At 42.1% G+C, this 15,110-nt stretch overlaps 1 protein-coding gene across 1 annotated transcript; it reads right to left on the bottom strand.

The window, feature by feature from the left end:
• Positions 1 to 1,085: 1,085 nt before the first annotated feature.
• Positions 1,086 to 14,515, bottom strand: mxra5a (matrix-remodelling associated 5a). Its single transcript, XM_039607327.1, has 8 exons — positions 14,317 to 14,515; positions 13,851 to 14,080; positions 13,547 to 13,676; positions 12,467 to 12,857; positions 8,495 to 12,313; positions 6,891 to 7,806; positions 6,427 to 6,753; positions 1,086 to 4,311 (listed from the first exon to the last, which is right to left on the bottom strand). The coding sequence occupies exons 2-8, from the start codon at positions 14,039 to 14,041 to the stop codon at positions 2,721 to 2,723; spliced, it is 7,365 nt and encodes a 2,454-aa protein (XP_039463261.1). The 5' UTR covers positions 14,042 to 14,080; positions 14,317 to 14,515; the 3' UTR covers positions 1,086 to 2,720.
• Positions 14,516 to 15,110: the final 595 nt, after the last annotated feature.

Raw genomic sequence — 15,110 nt, forward strand, 5'->3', positions numbered from 1 at the left:
ATGATGAGCACGAGCATTCACAAAGACAGCTCAGTGTCTTTAAGTGTCACAAATGAGCAACCTGCCACATTAACACTCACAGTTAGCTCAAAGCTCCAAATCTGATATTAACATTACAATGAATTAGTGCTGCTTTCATTATAGAGGCATCTGCACATCCTTACTATGTTCTCATGGTCCAAAGAAAGAAACCATTTTTTCTGATGAAGCGCCGCTTTAACCATTACGTTTATCTTCTCTGTTACGCAGTCATGAAGTGCTTCTCACTCAGCTTATGGTTCATCATTCAGCTGTGGCATCATGTGAAAATCTCTAGTCATTCATAGATCACAGCAGATTCTCCATATGTTTCTGAGCAGGAGGGCACATGCTTTGATTACCACTAACCCTGAAATAGGGATCCTTTTCCATTTCCTGTGATTTGACTTTCCTTAGTAAATCATCTGAAGTCAGAGCAGATAAGTACAACAAAGTAACAGTACATATGAACAGCATAAACATCCAGAAGAGAGGCATTACATAATTCTGATCAGTGAGAAAACCACAGTTACAGCAGGAGGAAACCATCCGTGGTGGCATCTCCAAACTGTAGTCTCGTACCTTCTGGGTCACAGACCAAGACTCCAAGGTTATTCAGTTCTGCATTTAAATCTTTGTAGCCACATTATTAAAAACATGCATCATTGCATTCTAGTCATTTTACCGGTGAAAAAGCTGCACATCATTTGAGAAGTTGGGTGGTGTACCACAGTAGAAAGCACTTTATAAAATCTGTCCGTTTACTGATTAACCCTGACAATTCTGAAACCAGCTGTCACAAAAAGAGTAGCTGATACTAAAATTATCATAGTGGATTGTTTTAGGATATATATGCTAATCTAATTGGTGATTTCCTCATAGCTCTACAGACTGTGGCTGTATTCCCAGAGACGACTGCAACTTTCTCGTTATCAGCGTAACTGTGACCAACTTTCCTCATCCTAATTGCAAAGTTCTGATCTATAAGGCCAGCTAAAAAAAAAAAAAACTGCATCGAACTTTTGAATTATTTATTTAAAGTTAGAAAGTTATATTTCCAAGAAAATACTAAATACATTTTTCTCAGTTATGGTGTCATTTTTAGCAGAGTGGCAAACATTCTCGAGTCATCACTTTTTCAATTTCTTCCCTTTCCTACCTCAGCAGAAATAAAGGTTTTATTTTTGAGTCTGAGCTTAGTGGAAACGTGGAGGAATTTTATATTCAAATAAGGAAAACTGCTATGCATCACAGTCTGACAGACACAAATTATTTACAAATAAGAACGTAGTACAGTGTCAGCACTTTGCAGAAGCAGATTCAAAGATGCTCCACGTTGCTGTGAGTTATTGAAAAATCTGAACCAAGGTATAAAAACATGGAAATATTCAGGTTGGGCCATTATTATGAAAAGCACAGGATACCAGCAGTTTCAGCTTCTTTAAATGAAAATACAACAACAACAAAATTACATATATTCTCAGTCAATTTTATTAAGTTCAAAAGTATTTCATAATTAAATGAGCTGTTTAGCAATTCTTTACAGGCTGACATCATCTGTCCTTGTCAGAAATAACTGCACTGTTCCACTGAAGAAAAGGTACACATACAGCTGAGAATATATGCTCACTGATCAACAGAAGATCAGCCAAAGGATAAAATGTTTTGGCGTGATTAACTTTGAGTGGAGCTGATAGAGCCAAAGCCGGATAGTTTGAAGGCTGGGTCTGGAGAGTAACTCTCTGCATACTCTACAGAGACTGTGCAGTTTCTGTAGAGTACGCATTACAGAGACTGCACAGCTTTGTCCCGCCAGGTTACATTTTAACATGCTGAACAGTTTGGCGGTCATTAGCATAAATGCTAATTCATCCAATGTTGTTCATTTAGCACCAGTCTTATGTAGATGATTGTTAAATGGCTGGTTAGGCGTAATCCATTTGTCATAACCTGCACATCGTACCCCGGCAGCATCACTAAACAGCTAAGGTAATCACAAGCCAGCAAAACAAAATCGCTGTCCACATATTTAGTTTGACCGATGAATACAAATGTAGATTTCCAATTAACAATTATATTACAAAAGTTTAGAAAAATAAATTAAAGCATTGCACATCCTTGATAAGATAAGCATCTTATACTAAAATGAATCAACATCATCTTCACTTCTTTACTGAATAAAAAAGTCATTTTGTGTTTTGCATGCTGGCATGCATGCTCCACTTCCCTGAGTCACTTGAAACAACGATGTTTTATATTATTTAAGTCTATCTTTATTACAGTATTTGTCTTGCACATAGCAGGTGAACACAACTATTCTGCTTCATAGTATGAAGTGCCAGCACAAGACAATTACTTCCTTTGCTAACTTTCTCTTTTCAGTTGTGTAGGCTAATTACCTCACAATGTAAAGTGGCCTGAGGAAATTGTTGTTGTGAATTGGTCCTCTATATAAAAAAAGAAAAACTGAATACATTTTCTAAATGCTTGAAATGGGTGGTATGCAAAACGGTGAAAATTGTAAACTGGCACACGGCATCTTCAACTAATGGCCTCTAATAAGCAAACACTCAAAGCATCACTGCAGGTTTTGATCAACTCATCATTATAACTGAAGTTATTACTACATATGGTGATTAAACCCTTCCTTTTAAATAGGCAGTTGTTTGGGTAGCAACAGACGAAGAGGAACAGTGACATTTTTAGAACACGTTGAGAACTGTAGCTTTAGAGTCAAAGCCAATGGCGTTTCTGGCTGTGCATCGGTAGATGCCAGCATCTCTTTGTGTTGGATTCTGGATGATGAGGGAACCTTGCGGAAGGAGGTACTTGTTTTCAAAGAGCTTTGGCTTTGCATTGGCAGCCAAACGAATTTTGTCCGGTGTTTCCCATGCTAGCTCAACTTTAGGGATGCCAGTTGCTACACAGTTTAACTGAACAGCAACTCCACGTTTAGCATAAGTCACAGAGGGAGGGCCATTAGTAATTTTAGGTGGGTATGCTATTACATTTACCAAAATGGAGAGCAAGGAGCTGCCATATTCATTACTAGCTCGGCAAACGTAGGGACCCTGATCATAGACCGACACTTGTTGAATGGCAAGTGTTCCATTGGGCTGTATGGTGTATCGCCCAGCTCTCTGTGGTCTGCTGAGGATGACTCCACTAGGTAGAGTCCATGCCAGTCTGAGTGCTTCACCAGTGGTTTGACAGTGAAGCCAAAGGTTTTCCCCATTCATGACACTGATAGGGGAATTATATCTGCTGTTGATCTCTGTTTTTTTTCCTGGGGACAGTGTAACAGTATGCTCCACAAGCCCCCCTGAATTATGTATCAGACAACGATACATACCAGCCTCAGCCATAGAGGGGTTGCTGATGATCAGCAAGCCATCAGGCTGGTGGAAAAACTTGGAGAACCGAGCACCACTACGCAAAGGTGTACCACTGGGCAAGATCCAAGTGACAGGCAGTAATATTGAGCCCTCAAAGGAGCAATTCAAAGCCACAGCATTCCCTACACTCAGTGACTGAACATTTGCTTTGGGAGCTCTAATTTGTGGCTTCTCAACAACTGTCTTCACATCCAAGTTGACCACCAACCTGACCTCTCCTCCTTCATTACGGGCAATACAAACCAGTTGCCCCGAGTCTGTCTCCTTGGGTGAATGGATTTCCAAGGTACCATTCTGGTGAACTACCATTCTATTGCTGTAATATGGTGCAGGAAGGGTCAAATTTCCTGGCAGAAGCCAAGTAATTCGAGGGGTGGGGTTTCCATGTACATTGCAGTCCAGCAGCTTTTGCTGATTCTGAACTGCGGTTACTTTGATGGCATTCAAAGTTCCTCTTAACCCACTGATCACTGGAGGTGTTACCAAGACTTCGAGTCTGGTAACTTTATGGTCCTGTCCTGCATTGTTTCTAGCTATGCATGTGTAGTTACCTTTATCAAAACCTTGGATCTTTTGAACTACCAATGTCCCATCATCCAGAACCTGGTATTTTTCTAATGCAGGGGAAATCACTTTGTTTAAAGGGGATAGCCATGTGATGACTGGTGCTGGTTCACCTTTGGCATTACATCTCAGTGTAGCTTCCTTGCCATAGAAAACGCTGACAGTCTGTGGATCTTTATTTTGAATTTTCGGTGGGGAAGGTGCAGCTTTGATCTTGACTCTGACCTTCATCTCATCTTTGCTATGTTGGTTTTCCGCGTAACATGTGTAGTCACCTTCTTCTGGCATGCGAACATTGTTGAAGTAAAGTGTCCCATTGTCAAACACCACATACCTACACGTTGTTCCAGAAGAGAAGGACAAGAAATGGTTACTCACTGTTACACTTTGATGACTGGATTCTTTGGTTGACAATGAAGAGAATGTATTAAATTAATACAACATATATAATTATATTATTTAAATTTAAACTTCACATATTATCACTTTTGTCACATGAAGTTCTTTTCTTACCAAAGGAAAAATAACTGGTGATTACACCTGATGTTTCAGTCTAACTGAAATCTGTTAATTTAATTAAATTTCAGTTCAATTCTATTTATACAGCACCAAATCACATCAACAGTCGCCTCAAGGTGCTTTATATTGTAAGGTCGACCCTAAAATAATACATACAGAGAAAACCACAATCATATGACCCCCTATGAGCAAGCACTTTGGCGACAGTGGGAAGGAAAAACTCCCTTTTAACAGGAAGAAACCTCCAGCAGAACCAGGCTCAGGGAGGGGCGGGGCCATCTGCTGTGATTGGTTGGGGAGAGAGAAGGAAGACAGGATAAAGACATGCTGTGGAAGAGAGACAGAGATTAATAACAAGTGTGATTCAGTGCAGAGAGGTCTGTTAACACATAGTGAGTGAAGAAGAAACACTCAATGCATCATGGGAATCCCCGGCAGCCTACGTCTATTGCAGCATAACTAAGGGAGGATTCAGGGTCACCTGGTCCAGCCCTAACTATATGGTTTAGCAAAAAGGAAAGTTTGAAGCCTAATCTTAAAAGTAGAGATAGTGTCTGTCTCCCGAATCCAAACTGGAAGCTGGTTCCACAGAAGAGGGGCCTGAAAACTGAAGGCTCTGCCTCCCATTCTACTATTAAATGGATTTCTCTAGGATGGTAAACTGTTCTTGAAGTACACTGAGAGAGAAAGAGGTGTGCAGGAAGTGTGATTATATTGTGGTGGAAGCAAAACAGTCAAAGTCAGAGGGAATTAATGACGATGTTTATCAAACGTGAAGATTCGTTTGGATCTTCTTTTGCTGCTGGTTCAGTGAATTTTGGATGGAGAGGGACAAAACCTGCAGCATCAGAATCTGTGAGATGTCGGCTTTAGCACCGACGGGCAGCATGCCTGTGTACGTGCCATCGGGTGAACGATCCACGCTCTGTGTTTATATCTTTGTGTGGAATCCGTTTACCTGCTCTCATTTGCTGTTTTAGCTTTTTGGCAGTTGTTGAAATAGTTTTGTGAGCTTTGAGCAGAGATTCTGGCATTTCTGGCAAAATACATTTATATTTAAAAATTGATTCAGGGTAATGAATCGATTTATCGCACTATTCAAATTAAAATCGGTTTGAATTGGGAAATCGATTTTTTAAAGCCACTTCTAGTTTGGATACTTTGTGAATCTTTTTATGTTTTGTTTAAGCCAAAACATGTCAAAAAGAAATACATATTTTACCAATGCTTAATAGATGTTTTATAGCAATTTTTGTGTCTTAGTGGGACATGTCAAAATTATTTCTTGAAGTAATTTTATGTGGAAATGAAGAGTCATTAAACTTAAGGTGGCATGATGCACTAGAGACTCGACTAATCGTTTTCAAGGGAGTCTAGTTTTAATGAAAGGAGACCAATGACATAAGGTCATTTGTAAGACACCTTTCAACATATTTATGGGGTAGTTGCAGACTTTTCACAAGGCAAACTAGCAAAGCTATGTTTTTAGTCATTTTTGTTTAAATGGATACAATTTATTGGAGCAATATTGTACTTTTAAATAATTCATTTACATGCTCTGTAGCTGCTCTTGACCACATGGTGGCAGAATTGTTTAAGCTACAGTTAAGTTGAGCTCTTGCAGCAAAAGGGAAAAAGTGCAGAGACAGAAGGAAGGTTAGCTCAGTTTTCTGTAATAATGCCCATAAGTTCATGAAACAGTTAAAGGAAGATGGCTGTTCAGTCATTTCTCTAGTGACTAGGTTCCCACACTTACAGTTCCTTCGGATAAACAAAGCATCACCATAAAATAGAACCTTATTAAAAATGGTTACATTTTCATCTACACAGAAGAACTTGGATCAGACAGCACAAATACTGGCAGCTGAAGGTGTTTTCCCCCTGTGTTACACAAATGGTAGCACTTTGTAGAAGTTAAAACAGCTCGTACCTGCGACTGCGCCCCTCAAAGACACCATCTCTCTGTTTGACTGGGTTAACCATCGTACCATCCGGCAGAACCCAGCTGATCTCAGGGTTGGGGAGGCCAGAAGCCACACAGTCCACCGTCAGGTCCCCACCGTACAAAACCTCCTGACTGGATCTTTGCTGCTTCTGTTCAATCTTGGCTGGTCTGCTCAGCACATGTACCCGCAGCAGAACATGGTCGTCGCCCATCTTGTTACGAGCCACACATAAGTAATCACCACTGTCCTTGTCAGTCACTGAACGAAGGCTAATGCTGCCATTGGGAAACACTTTGATTCTCCTGTCAAAACTGCAATAAACAAACACCCAAAGTTGATGCATGTGAATATATAATTAAGATTGCTGTGAATGATTAAGGCTTTTTAAGATTTCTAATAATAACACTTAGTTTGAGCATTTTGTTTCATTACAAGATTTACGTTTCACCTGTACTGAGCATCTACTAGCTTCTTAGAAGGTGTCCTCCAGATGATTCGGGGCTCTGGCTGTCCTGTTGCCACACAGTTAAGTAACAAACTACTCCCATAGATGACATCTGTTCTTTGGGGTGATGATAAGGTGATACTGGCCTTGGCAGAGGACAGATTCTTCCTTATGTTCAGGATCACAGTTCTCCTGCTGGATGTCACTGTGTTACTGGCTGAGCACTCGTATCTCCCAGTATCTCTTTTGCCCACACTCTGTATGTAGAGAGTCCCATTGGGGAAAACAATTAGGTTCTGTCCAGTGTCTAGGGATGCAGTGAGCTGTGCACCATCAGGTGTAAACCAGCGAATAACAGATGGAGGGGAACCTGTAGCAGTGCAGTGGATGTAGGCAGGGCTGCCTTCTGAAAGGGTGGCGGTCTCATGATGTGACTGCTGAATCACAGGTGGCAATGCTCGGACATGAAGACGTACTGAAACAGAGTCAGTTCCAGCTGCACTGCTGCCAATGCACTTATAAATCCCTCTGTCGTTATAACGGGCCTGGCTAATCTGGAGGATCCCATTATTTCCAACAACTACGTGCTGCTGAGATGGAACAGAAACGGAACCAGCAGCTACATGGACATAGTTAGGGAGTACCCATGTGACCCGGGGCACAGGATGCCCTTCCACTTTGCATTCCAAATTGACTTTGTCACCTAGATGCACACTCATTTCTCTGTGCTGAGGATGCAGGACCCGCGGAGGCTGAGACAAGACCACAAGGTTGACCAGCATCATGTCCGTGCCGTACTGGTTCTGCACTGTGCACAGGTATTGGCCTCCGTCTGTGAGCTGTGTGTTCCTGATGATTAACGTACCATTTTGGTGGACCTCATACCTCTGGACCCTGGTGTTCTGAGGAATATTCGCCCCTGCAAAAGTGGACAGACACAAAATGCACAGTCTTTTCTCAAACACAGAATAAAATTTAAGATGAAAATGATTGAGAGTATAAAATATTTAGCGCAAGAGAAATTGATGTCACATTTACATAGTGTACAAAAATACAATAAATGAGAGGACTGAAAAATGCAAATACTTTAGTGTGATTGCCAACCGTGGAAAAAAACCCCCTGTACCATATAAGAGCAGAATAGTTACTTTTAATTATGAGCAGGCTAAAGGCTCTTTTTAAAACTCATGTCATAATAAAGTAAGTAAGTAACATAGATTATAAAAATACATGTTACAAAATTCAAGACTATAACCATAATCTTACAAGTGCATCATCTACATCATAGCATCATCAATCATGGAGGTTATATTGAAACACATCTACAGTAATGAGAAATATCTGAACATACTGATATGCTTGCAAATTTTGCAGATAATCTGCTATTTGATATACTATGTGCCATTATTTCCAATAAAACATCTTTGCAAGCTGTATTTATATAAGCCTACAGTTATCTTTCACAACATCAAAATATTTCTGGATTTTTCCATTTGAATAAATACATGATATGTTTTCTATTTTCATAGCCATGTTTCAGCAGACAGAAGTATGATGGCTTTGAGAATGTATGGAAAAAAGAATTAATGAGGTTGAGTCATACATACCACTAAGAGCTTTGGTCCATGACAGGAATGGCTTTGGGTCACCTTCAGTCTCACAGGGAAGTTGAGCATCTGTTTCAGCTTTAACAGTGAAAGTCTGGAAATGACTCTTAGTTATCCTTGGCTTTCCTCTTGGAATAGATCCTTGTCTAGTTACCTGGTGCTTCCTGGACACATTGTGAGTACTTGTTAACAGTGTCCCTCTATGTGGATTAGTTTGGACTGTAGCAGTTGTTGGAGCAGGGGTGACCGACTGTAAGACAATCTGTCTGCTAGTCAGACGTGTGCTAGTTGGTTTGTGGTCTGCCGACTGGGTTGTGGGCTGGAAGTTTAATTCTTTCCGTGGCTCTGATATGTTAATGATGGGTTTTATTTGTTGGTCTTCACTATGGCTGACTCTGATCCAGGGAGTCTCCTGCATGCTGGTCCTCAGTGAAGAGTCCATCTTGGCTTCTGTGAAAGATATTTTGGGTAGTGTGGTATCCACTGTCACTTTGATACGCATTATAGGATCAAGCCTTGGAGTGGAAGGAGAGGTAGGTTTTGCTTTAAAGGTACTAGTAGTAGAAGGAAAAACATGTTCATTTAGAGCTTCTTTAAGATTCTGAGCTACCTTTGAGGATTTATTTTGACTAGAAGTATAATATGAATTTTCAGGTACTGTAGAAGTCTGTGTAACATCCAGATCTGTCTCCAAATAATCCTTGGAAAGTATGCTTGGTGTCACAGTCAAGTCACTGGGAGTGTACCCAGAGGTTGTCTTGGTTACTTGGTCGATCAAAGACGTGTCTGTGGACGATGGGGACAGCGGTGCCAAAAACCCCTCCCCACTCTCATTCAACAGCATCCCTTCATTAGTTGTGTACTGCTGGCCCAGTTGGCTCTCCTCCCCATCGGTTTGCAGTTGTATAGTGTTGGTGGCGTAAAAACCCACCAACAAACTGTCAGAACTTGGCAGAGGTCCAAGGTCACCCATAACACTTGACCTTTGTGTCTCCTCAGGAAGCCTGATAGGTGGAGCAGGCGTGTATATAAGCCTCTGCAAAGTGGTTGGTGTTGGTACACTGAAGTGCTCTAGTGGAGATGGACATTCTGAAATTCCAAAGGCTGTTTGAGAGGTTGTCTTTGTATCACCCACTTCTGGAAAGGTCGCTGGTGCTGCCAATGTGCTTTTTAATAATGGCAGATGGCTGTCCTTTGTTTCGAGGAGAGAAGCTGGTAGGGAGGAGGGTTTAGTGGCTGCCTCATGGTCGTGCCTGGAGACGGTGCTTTCTTTATGACTCAGTTTTCCTGATGACGCTTCTTGGCTGCCAGTGAATGGAACAGTGGTACTGGGATTGGTTGCTGTAACTTCTGAGGAAACTATTTTTAGCAGTGTGGAGGGAGTGGTCTTGACAGTTGCTGGGATAGCTTTGGCAGGTGTGATGGCTATAGACTGGATAGATTTCACAAGCTTTTGTTTCCTTCTGTTTGGCCTCCTCCTCTGACTCCCATTCCTTCGCCTGGAATTATGTTGTTGGAGGCGTGGAGGGGATTGTCCTTCAGAGCCTTGTACAGTTGTTGGAGATGCCATTGCTACAGACTGCAAATCATCAGATTTTATGACAGGCTCACTAGGATATTTTTCTTCTTTGCTTTTCGTTGATTTGTTTGGATTTACTGAAAGGATCCTTTTCAAAAAGTGTTCGTTATCATTACGCGAACTGGCAATAACCTTTAATCTATCTGTATTGACATGTCTCTGTGATTCCTTGGACCAATCAGCTGTTTTATCCTCATTAACATCTGTGTTTGTGGGCGACTGCCAGAATGTGACAGCATACAGTGGAACAGATGTGGTCTGTGGGGAAAACAAACTGTTTGAACTTGTGTGTAGGTCTAAGACCATATCGTGTGTTATGGATGTATGTGCTGTTGTAGCTTGTATGCTGTGTGCGTTGTCTATAATGTTGCTGTTAGATGTCACATGTTGTGTGGCCTGGTCTTGTACATTTTGTTTATCAGTTTTTAACAGTGCATTGTGTACAGGAGTGTGCAGTGTCCTGAAAAAATCCTGCCCTTCTTTTTTCCACTCAGTCACATTATCTGATGATCCTTTAGTAGCTTCTTTTGACTGCGTTGTCCACTCTGCAGCTTTCCTCTCTGTTGTGTGCTGAGTTGGGATTGGTGTCACGGTATTTTGAGCCTTTCTATCTCTAATCTTGGCCAAAATATGAGCCCATTTCTGTGGATCTATTTTACCTTTTGATATATGAATCCTCCTCGTGTTCTCAGTAGGATTCTTCCTGTCTACAACACGCGATCCTCTCGGTTTCTGAAGCACTGGGGGCTTCCGCCAGAAGTACCTGGATGGGTGAATGCCCCTCCTGCTCGGGACCACACCTCCTGGAATTCTCCTTCTCAAAGGCTCCAGGTGGCTCACTGGAGCCCCACCCTGAGTGCCTTCAGTGTCCCCTGATGCTTCTTCTGTGTCTTCTGTGGGGATTTTAATTTGAGTGTTGACTCCTGAAGCTGACTGAGGTGTTGCTGGAAACTTCTTGAAGTTGTGCCTGATAACAATGAGTTTTGTGGCCAGTGTATCCACACCATGTTGATTCATGGCAATGCATTTATAATACCCACTGTCTAATAACTTAGACTGTGGAATATGTAGAGTGCCATTGGAATAGACTAAAGCTCTGGATGAGTTGGCTTGGAAACTCACGATGTTGCTGTTTGGCAGAATCCAGTTAATTTCAGCATCGGGGGAGGCAGATGCAGTGCAATGCAGCGTAATAGGTTTGCCTACAAATACCTCACTAGGTTTGATTGATGTTTCACCCCTTGGGGGAGGGCTGGAGGATTCCTGCACTGTCAGATAGAACGGCAAGACAGCAAAGTCTTCGTGAGCGCTGGCGATACAGTAGTAAATTCCTGCGTCTGTGTGGCGGACAGCTTTAATAATCAAAGTTCCACCATAGGACACAGACAGTCTGTTGCCTGGACTTGAGTATGGTGCCTCCACTTTGGCGCCATCTGGCAGCATCCAGCGAATAACTGGTTGACCTGAACTGTGCACGTTGCAGTACATCTGAGTTTGCTTTCCTAGGATAGCACTGAACACTTTATGGGTGCTGTTTGTTGACTCAATCATGACCCATGATCTCTTCTGTCTTTGCACCTCCTCCGTCTCCACCATCTCTGAGAGATCTGTGCTCATAATCAATTTTGCCATCCTGGCTGATGACTGAAGCCGGTTCAGCTGAAGGTTCACAGATGTTTGCAGCAGCCATGGTGGTTGAGCTGTTACATTAACTTTGAGACCTGTGTAGTACAGGGCATCTTTCTCAGAGTCCTGTCTGTACATATAGGTTCGATGAAGGTCTTTGCTTACAATAATTTCCCTTTGTAAATGTGCTGGCACATTGCTGTAGTATGCTATAAGCCTCCACAGTTTTTCATATTTTTCTCTATTAACTGGACAATCCAGATCCACCACCACTGTGATGTTGGTCAGCTGAGGCTGACTGGTCTGCTGCCAGCTGATCTTGGTAAGCTCATTTGACTTGCTAATATTACACATCAGATCCAGCTCATTCCCATGTTCATCAGATAGGCCAAAAGAGAGATTTCCAAATGGTTCTATAAAATCCTCTGTGGTCAAAACCTCACTCTCAACATCCTTAGGTGTGGACACCCTGTGAGGAAAGGTGATGACGGGGCTGCTGCAGACCAGGTTCTCCACATCAAATAGGTCCTTTCTCTGGAGGTGCCTGGGAGAAGAGCACATGGGACACAGCTGGCCACTAGGAAGGGTCCTATCCGTTTTACATTTTAAAACTCCTGGGCAAAAGAACAGAGCATGAGTGTTATAAAATCAGATCATCAAGTCTATTTGACTTTGAATATTTTATGCATTTTGAGTCTTAGTTTATTTTAACCATCACAAAAAGAAAGCTCTAAACATAATTGCAGCGTACATATTAAAAATACCACCTGGAAACTTTTTATTCCAGTCATGGAGCCATCTCATGCTGCAGTCACAGATCCAAGGGTTCCTATGAAGGTACAGGCTCTCCAACTGGGGCATGGTCACTACCAGCCTGGAAGGAAGTGTCACCAGATCATTGTCTGACAGGTAGAGGTGCCTCAGAGTTGAGACATGAAAATGGCTTTTCACAGTGAAGGTGGTGAAAGTGTCTGGGTGCAGCTGCTGAAGCTGGTTGCCCTCCAGCTGCAGCAGCCAGAGAGAAGTGAGGCCCTGGAAGGCGTCTGGATGGATGTACTCCAGCTGGTTGTGATCCAGGTGTAACCTGGCCACAGACCACAGACCGTGAAGAGCGTGCCTGCTGATCTCCTTCAGTTTGTTGTAGCTCATCTTCAGCATCTACATCAGTGAGCAGGAAGAACAGAGAAAGTCTCTATTGCTCATCATATTAAAGTACTTCTAGTTTCTAATGTATTGAGACATACATTAACCAGGCACCATTAAGGTTCAGCATCAAGGCACATGTACATCATACAGTTTGTATGTCATTGCTTTGTTTAATGAACATTCCAGGGAGAAATTTGGGATTTAAAATTACACAATTTTTACTTCATAAAAGTAAAAATTGTGTAATTTTTACCTGATTTATCTGCTGGACAAATCAGGGATTTGTCCAGCAGATAAAATGATTATTAAAGTTGGATGTCTTTTGTAAATTTCGATTCACAGTTTGGCCCAGGCTCAGATATGTTTTGCTTTTTTATTTCTCCCCAGAATGAAAACTAGACTGTGTGGATAAATCTAAGATATTTACACAATCTCATTTAAGTGCTCATGTTGAATTAATCAATAATATGTGCTGACTCTTTTGCACATTAGTAAAAATCGTGATTATTGTACTAAAACTGAGCATTTTAGGAGATATAGGCTTTATGTATACACTCATAATCATATGTGTATGTGATATACCATATGGGAGTTTATGAAAGGCTCAGACTAATATGGATTCATCATTAAAATTCACTGTTTGCTCAAAGACACTGAACAACAATCCCCCTGCCACCATCTATTGATTTGGGTCATTGCACCTGAAGTGAACTGAGCTCCGTGAACGCTCCATCAGGTAGCTGGTGAAAGTCATTCCCATGAAGCATGAGCATCTCCAGCTTCCTCAGGCCCATCAGTGATTTGTCAGTGATGTTATTAATTCTGTTGAACCTTAAATAACAAAACCAGAGTGGAGAGGATAACAAACATGAAACCAATTCATGCAGAACACTTGCTAAGCCTACGTGTTTACATAAAGCATTACACTGCATTAAGTGTTTAATCCAGTCACTGACAGTTTAATAACCATGCTGAATCAATGCTACGGATGCCAGAGGGACTGACCCCAGGTTCATGTGTTTCACGTGTTTGGGTATAGCTGCTGGGATGGTGAGAAGAGAGCGGAAGGTGCAGTGGAGCTCAGTGGGCTGAGGGCAGGAGCAAAGTCGGGGGCAGAAGCCACAAGTGGCAAGAGGAACAATAATCAGCGCCAGCAGAGTGTTTAGGACGAACTGAGAGGGAAGATCCATCTTCATCCGCGGGATTATCAGTCACAGCAGCTGCCTGTAAAGTCACTATAATGACAGAACAATGAAAAGAGTACAGAGTACAGAAAAACCCAGCTTCTCACTTTCTGGTGAAAAGGCTCGCCTGAGATGTCAGTCATAATCTGTCAAAGGTAAACTTTACTTTGAGCACTTTCATCCCCCATGCATGGCTTTGAGGCTCTGCTGAATGATGCACATAGCGCTGAAGCAAGGTTTCATAAACGTCTGCTTGAAGCACTGCAGTCAAATGCAGATAGCCTTACCTCCTCTCCTACAGGGGGGCTCCTGTATCCCATTTTAACGACACTGTTAAAACCGAAACGTTAAGATGACGTGCTGCAGAGTTTGAAAACGAACCCCAAAAGCAAAAACGATTTCAAAGTACAGTCCTCCTGTTCACTGACTGCTTTAAGCAGTGGCCCTGGTTGTGAACCTCCGTCAGGGAACGAGCGGTGAGTCTCCTCCGCTCGCTCGGCGGAGACCCGACAGGAGGAGGGGCCAGCGAAGTCCGTGGAGGAGAGCGAAGACGCTGAAGAACGGAGTAACGATGTCACACCGCTCTCTAACAACTGCTGAGTGTTTAGATATACTTCGTGAGTCATATTGAAGCTATTGGAAAGTATATCAACGCTGGAAGCTGAAAGAAGGAGGAGGGAAAACTGTTAAACTACACAAACTGAACAAACTTTGACATTTAGGCTGCTGCTCGGGACTGCAGTGTTCTGGACCCTGTTAACCACTGTTCTTCACATTACTGCGGGGATGTTTTATGTGCCGAGTATCAGTGGAAAGCATTTATATCTGAGCAACACAAACATGTGACCTCAGATTAAACCCTGTGGCCTAAAAATGCCATTGAATTGAGCGCCATTATAATAGTGAATGCATAATCAGTACATATGGTGCTGCCTTGGCAAGTAAGATGTCTTAATTCTTTGATTATTTTCATAGTGACACCATTAGCGTATCATGGTTTAAAAGATGGTAAAAGCTATTTCCCCCTTTTTGTTACTCTCCCACATGCTGCTTGGACATTTTACAACTTTCATTTCTCCTT

Source organism: Oreochromis aureus, linkage group 23 (assembly GCF_013358895.1).
Source record: "Oreochromis aureus strain Israel breed Guangdong linkage group 23, ZZ_aureus, whole genome shotgun sequence".
Classification (NCBI taxonomy): Eukaryota; Metazoa; Chordata; class Actinopteri; order Cichliformes; family Cichlidae; genus Oreochromis; species Oreochromis aureus.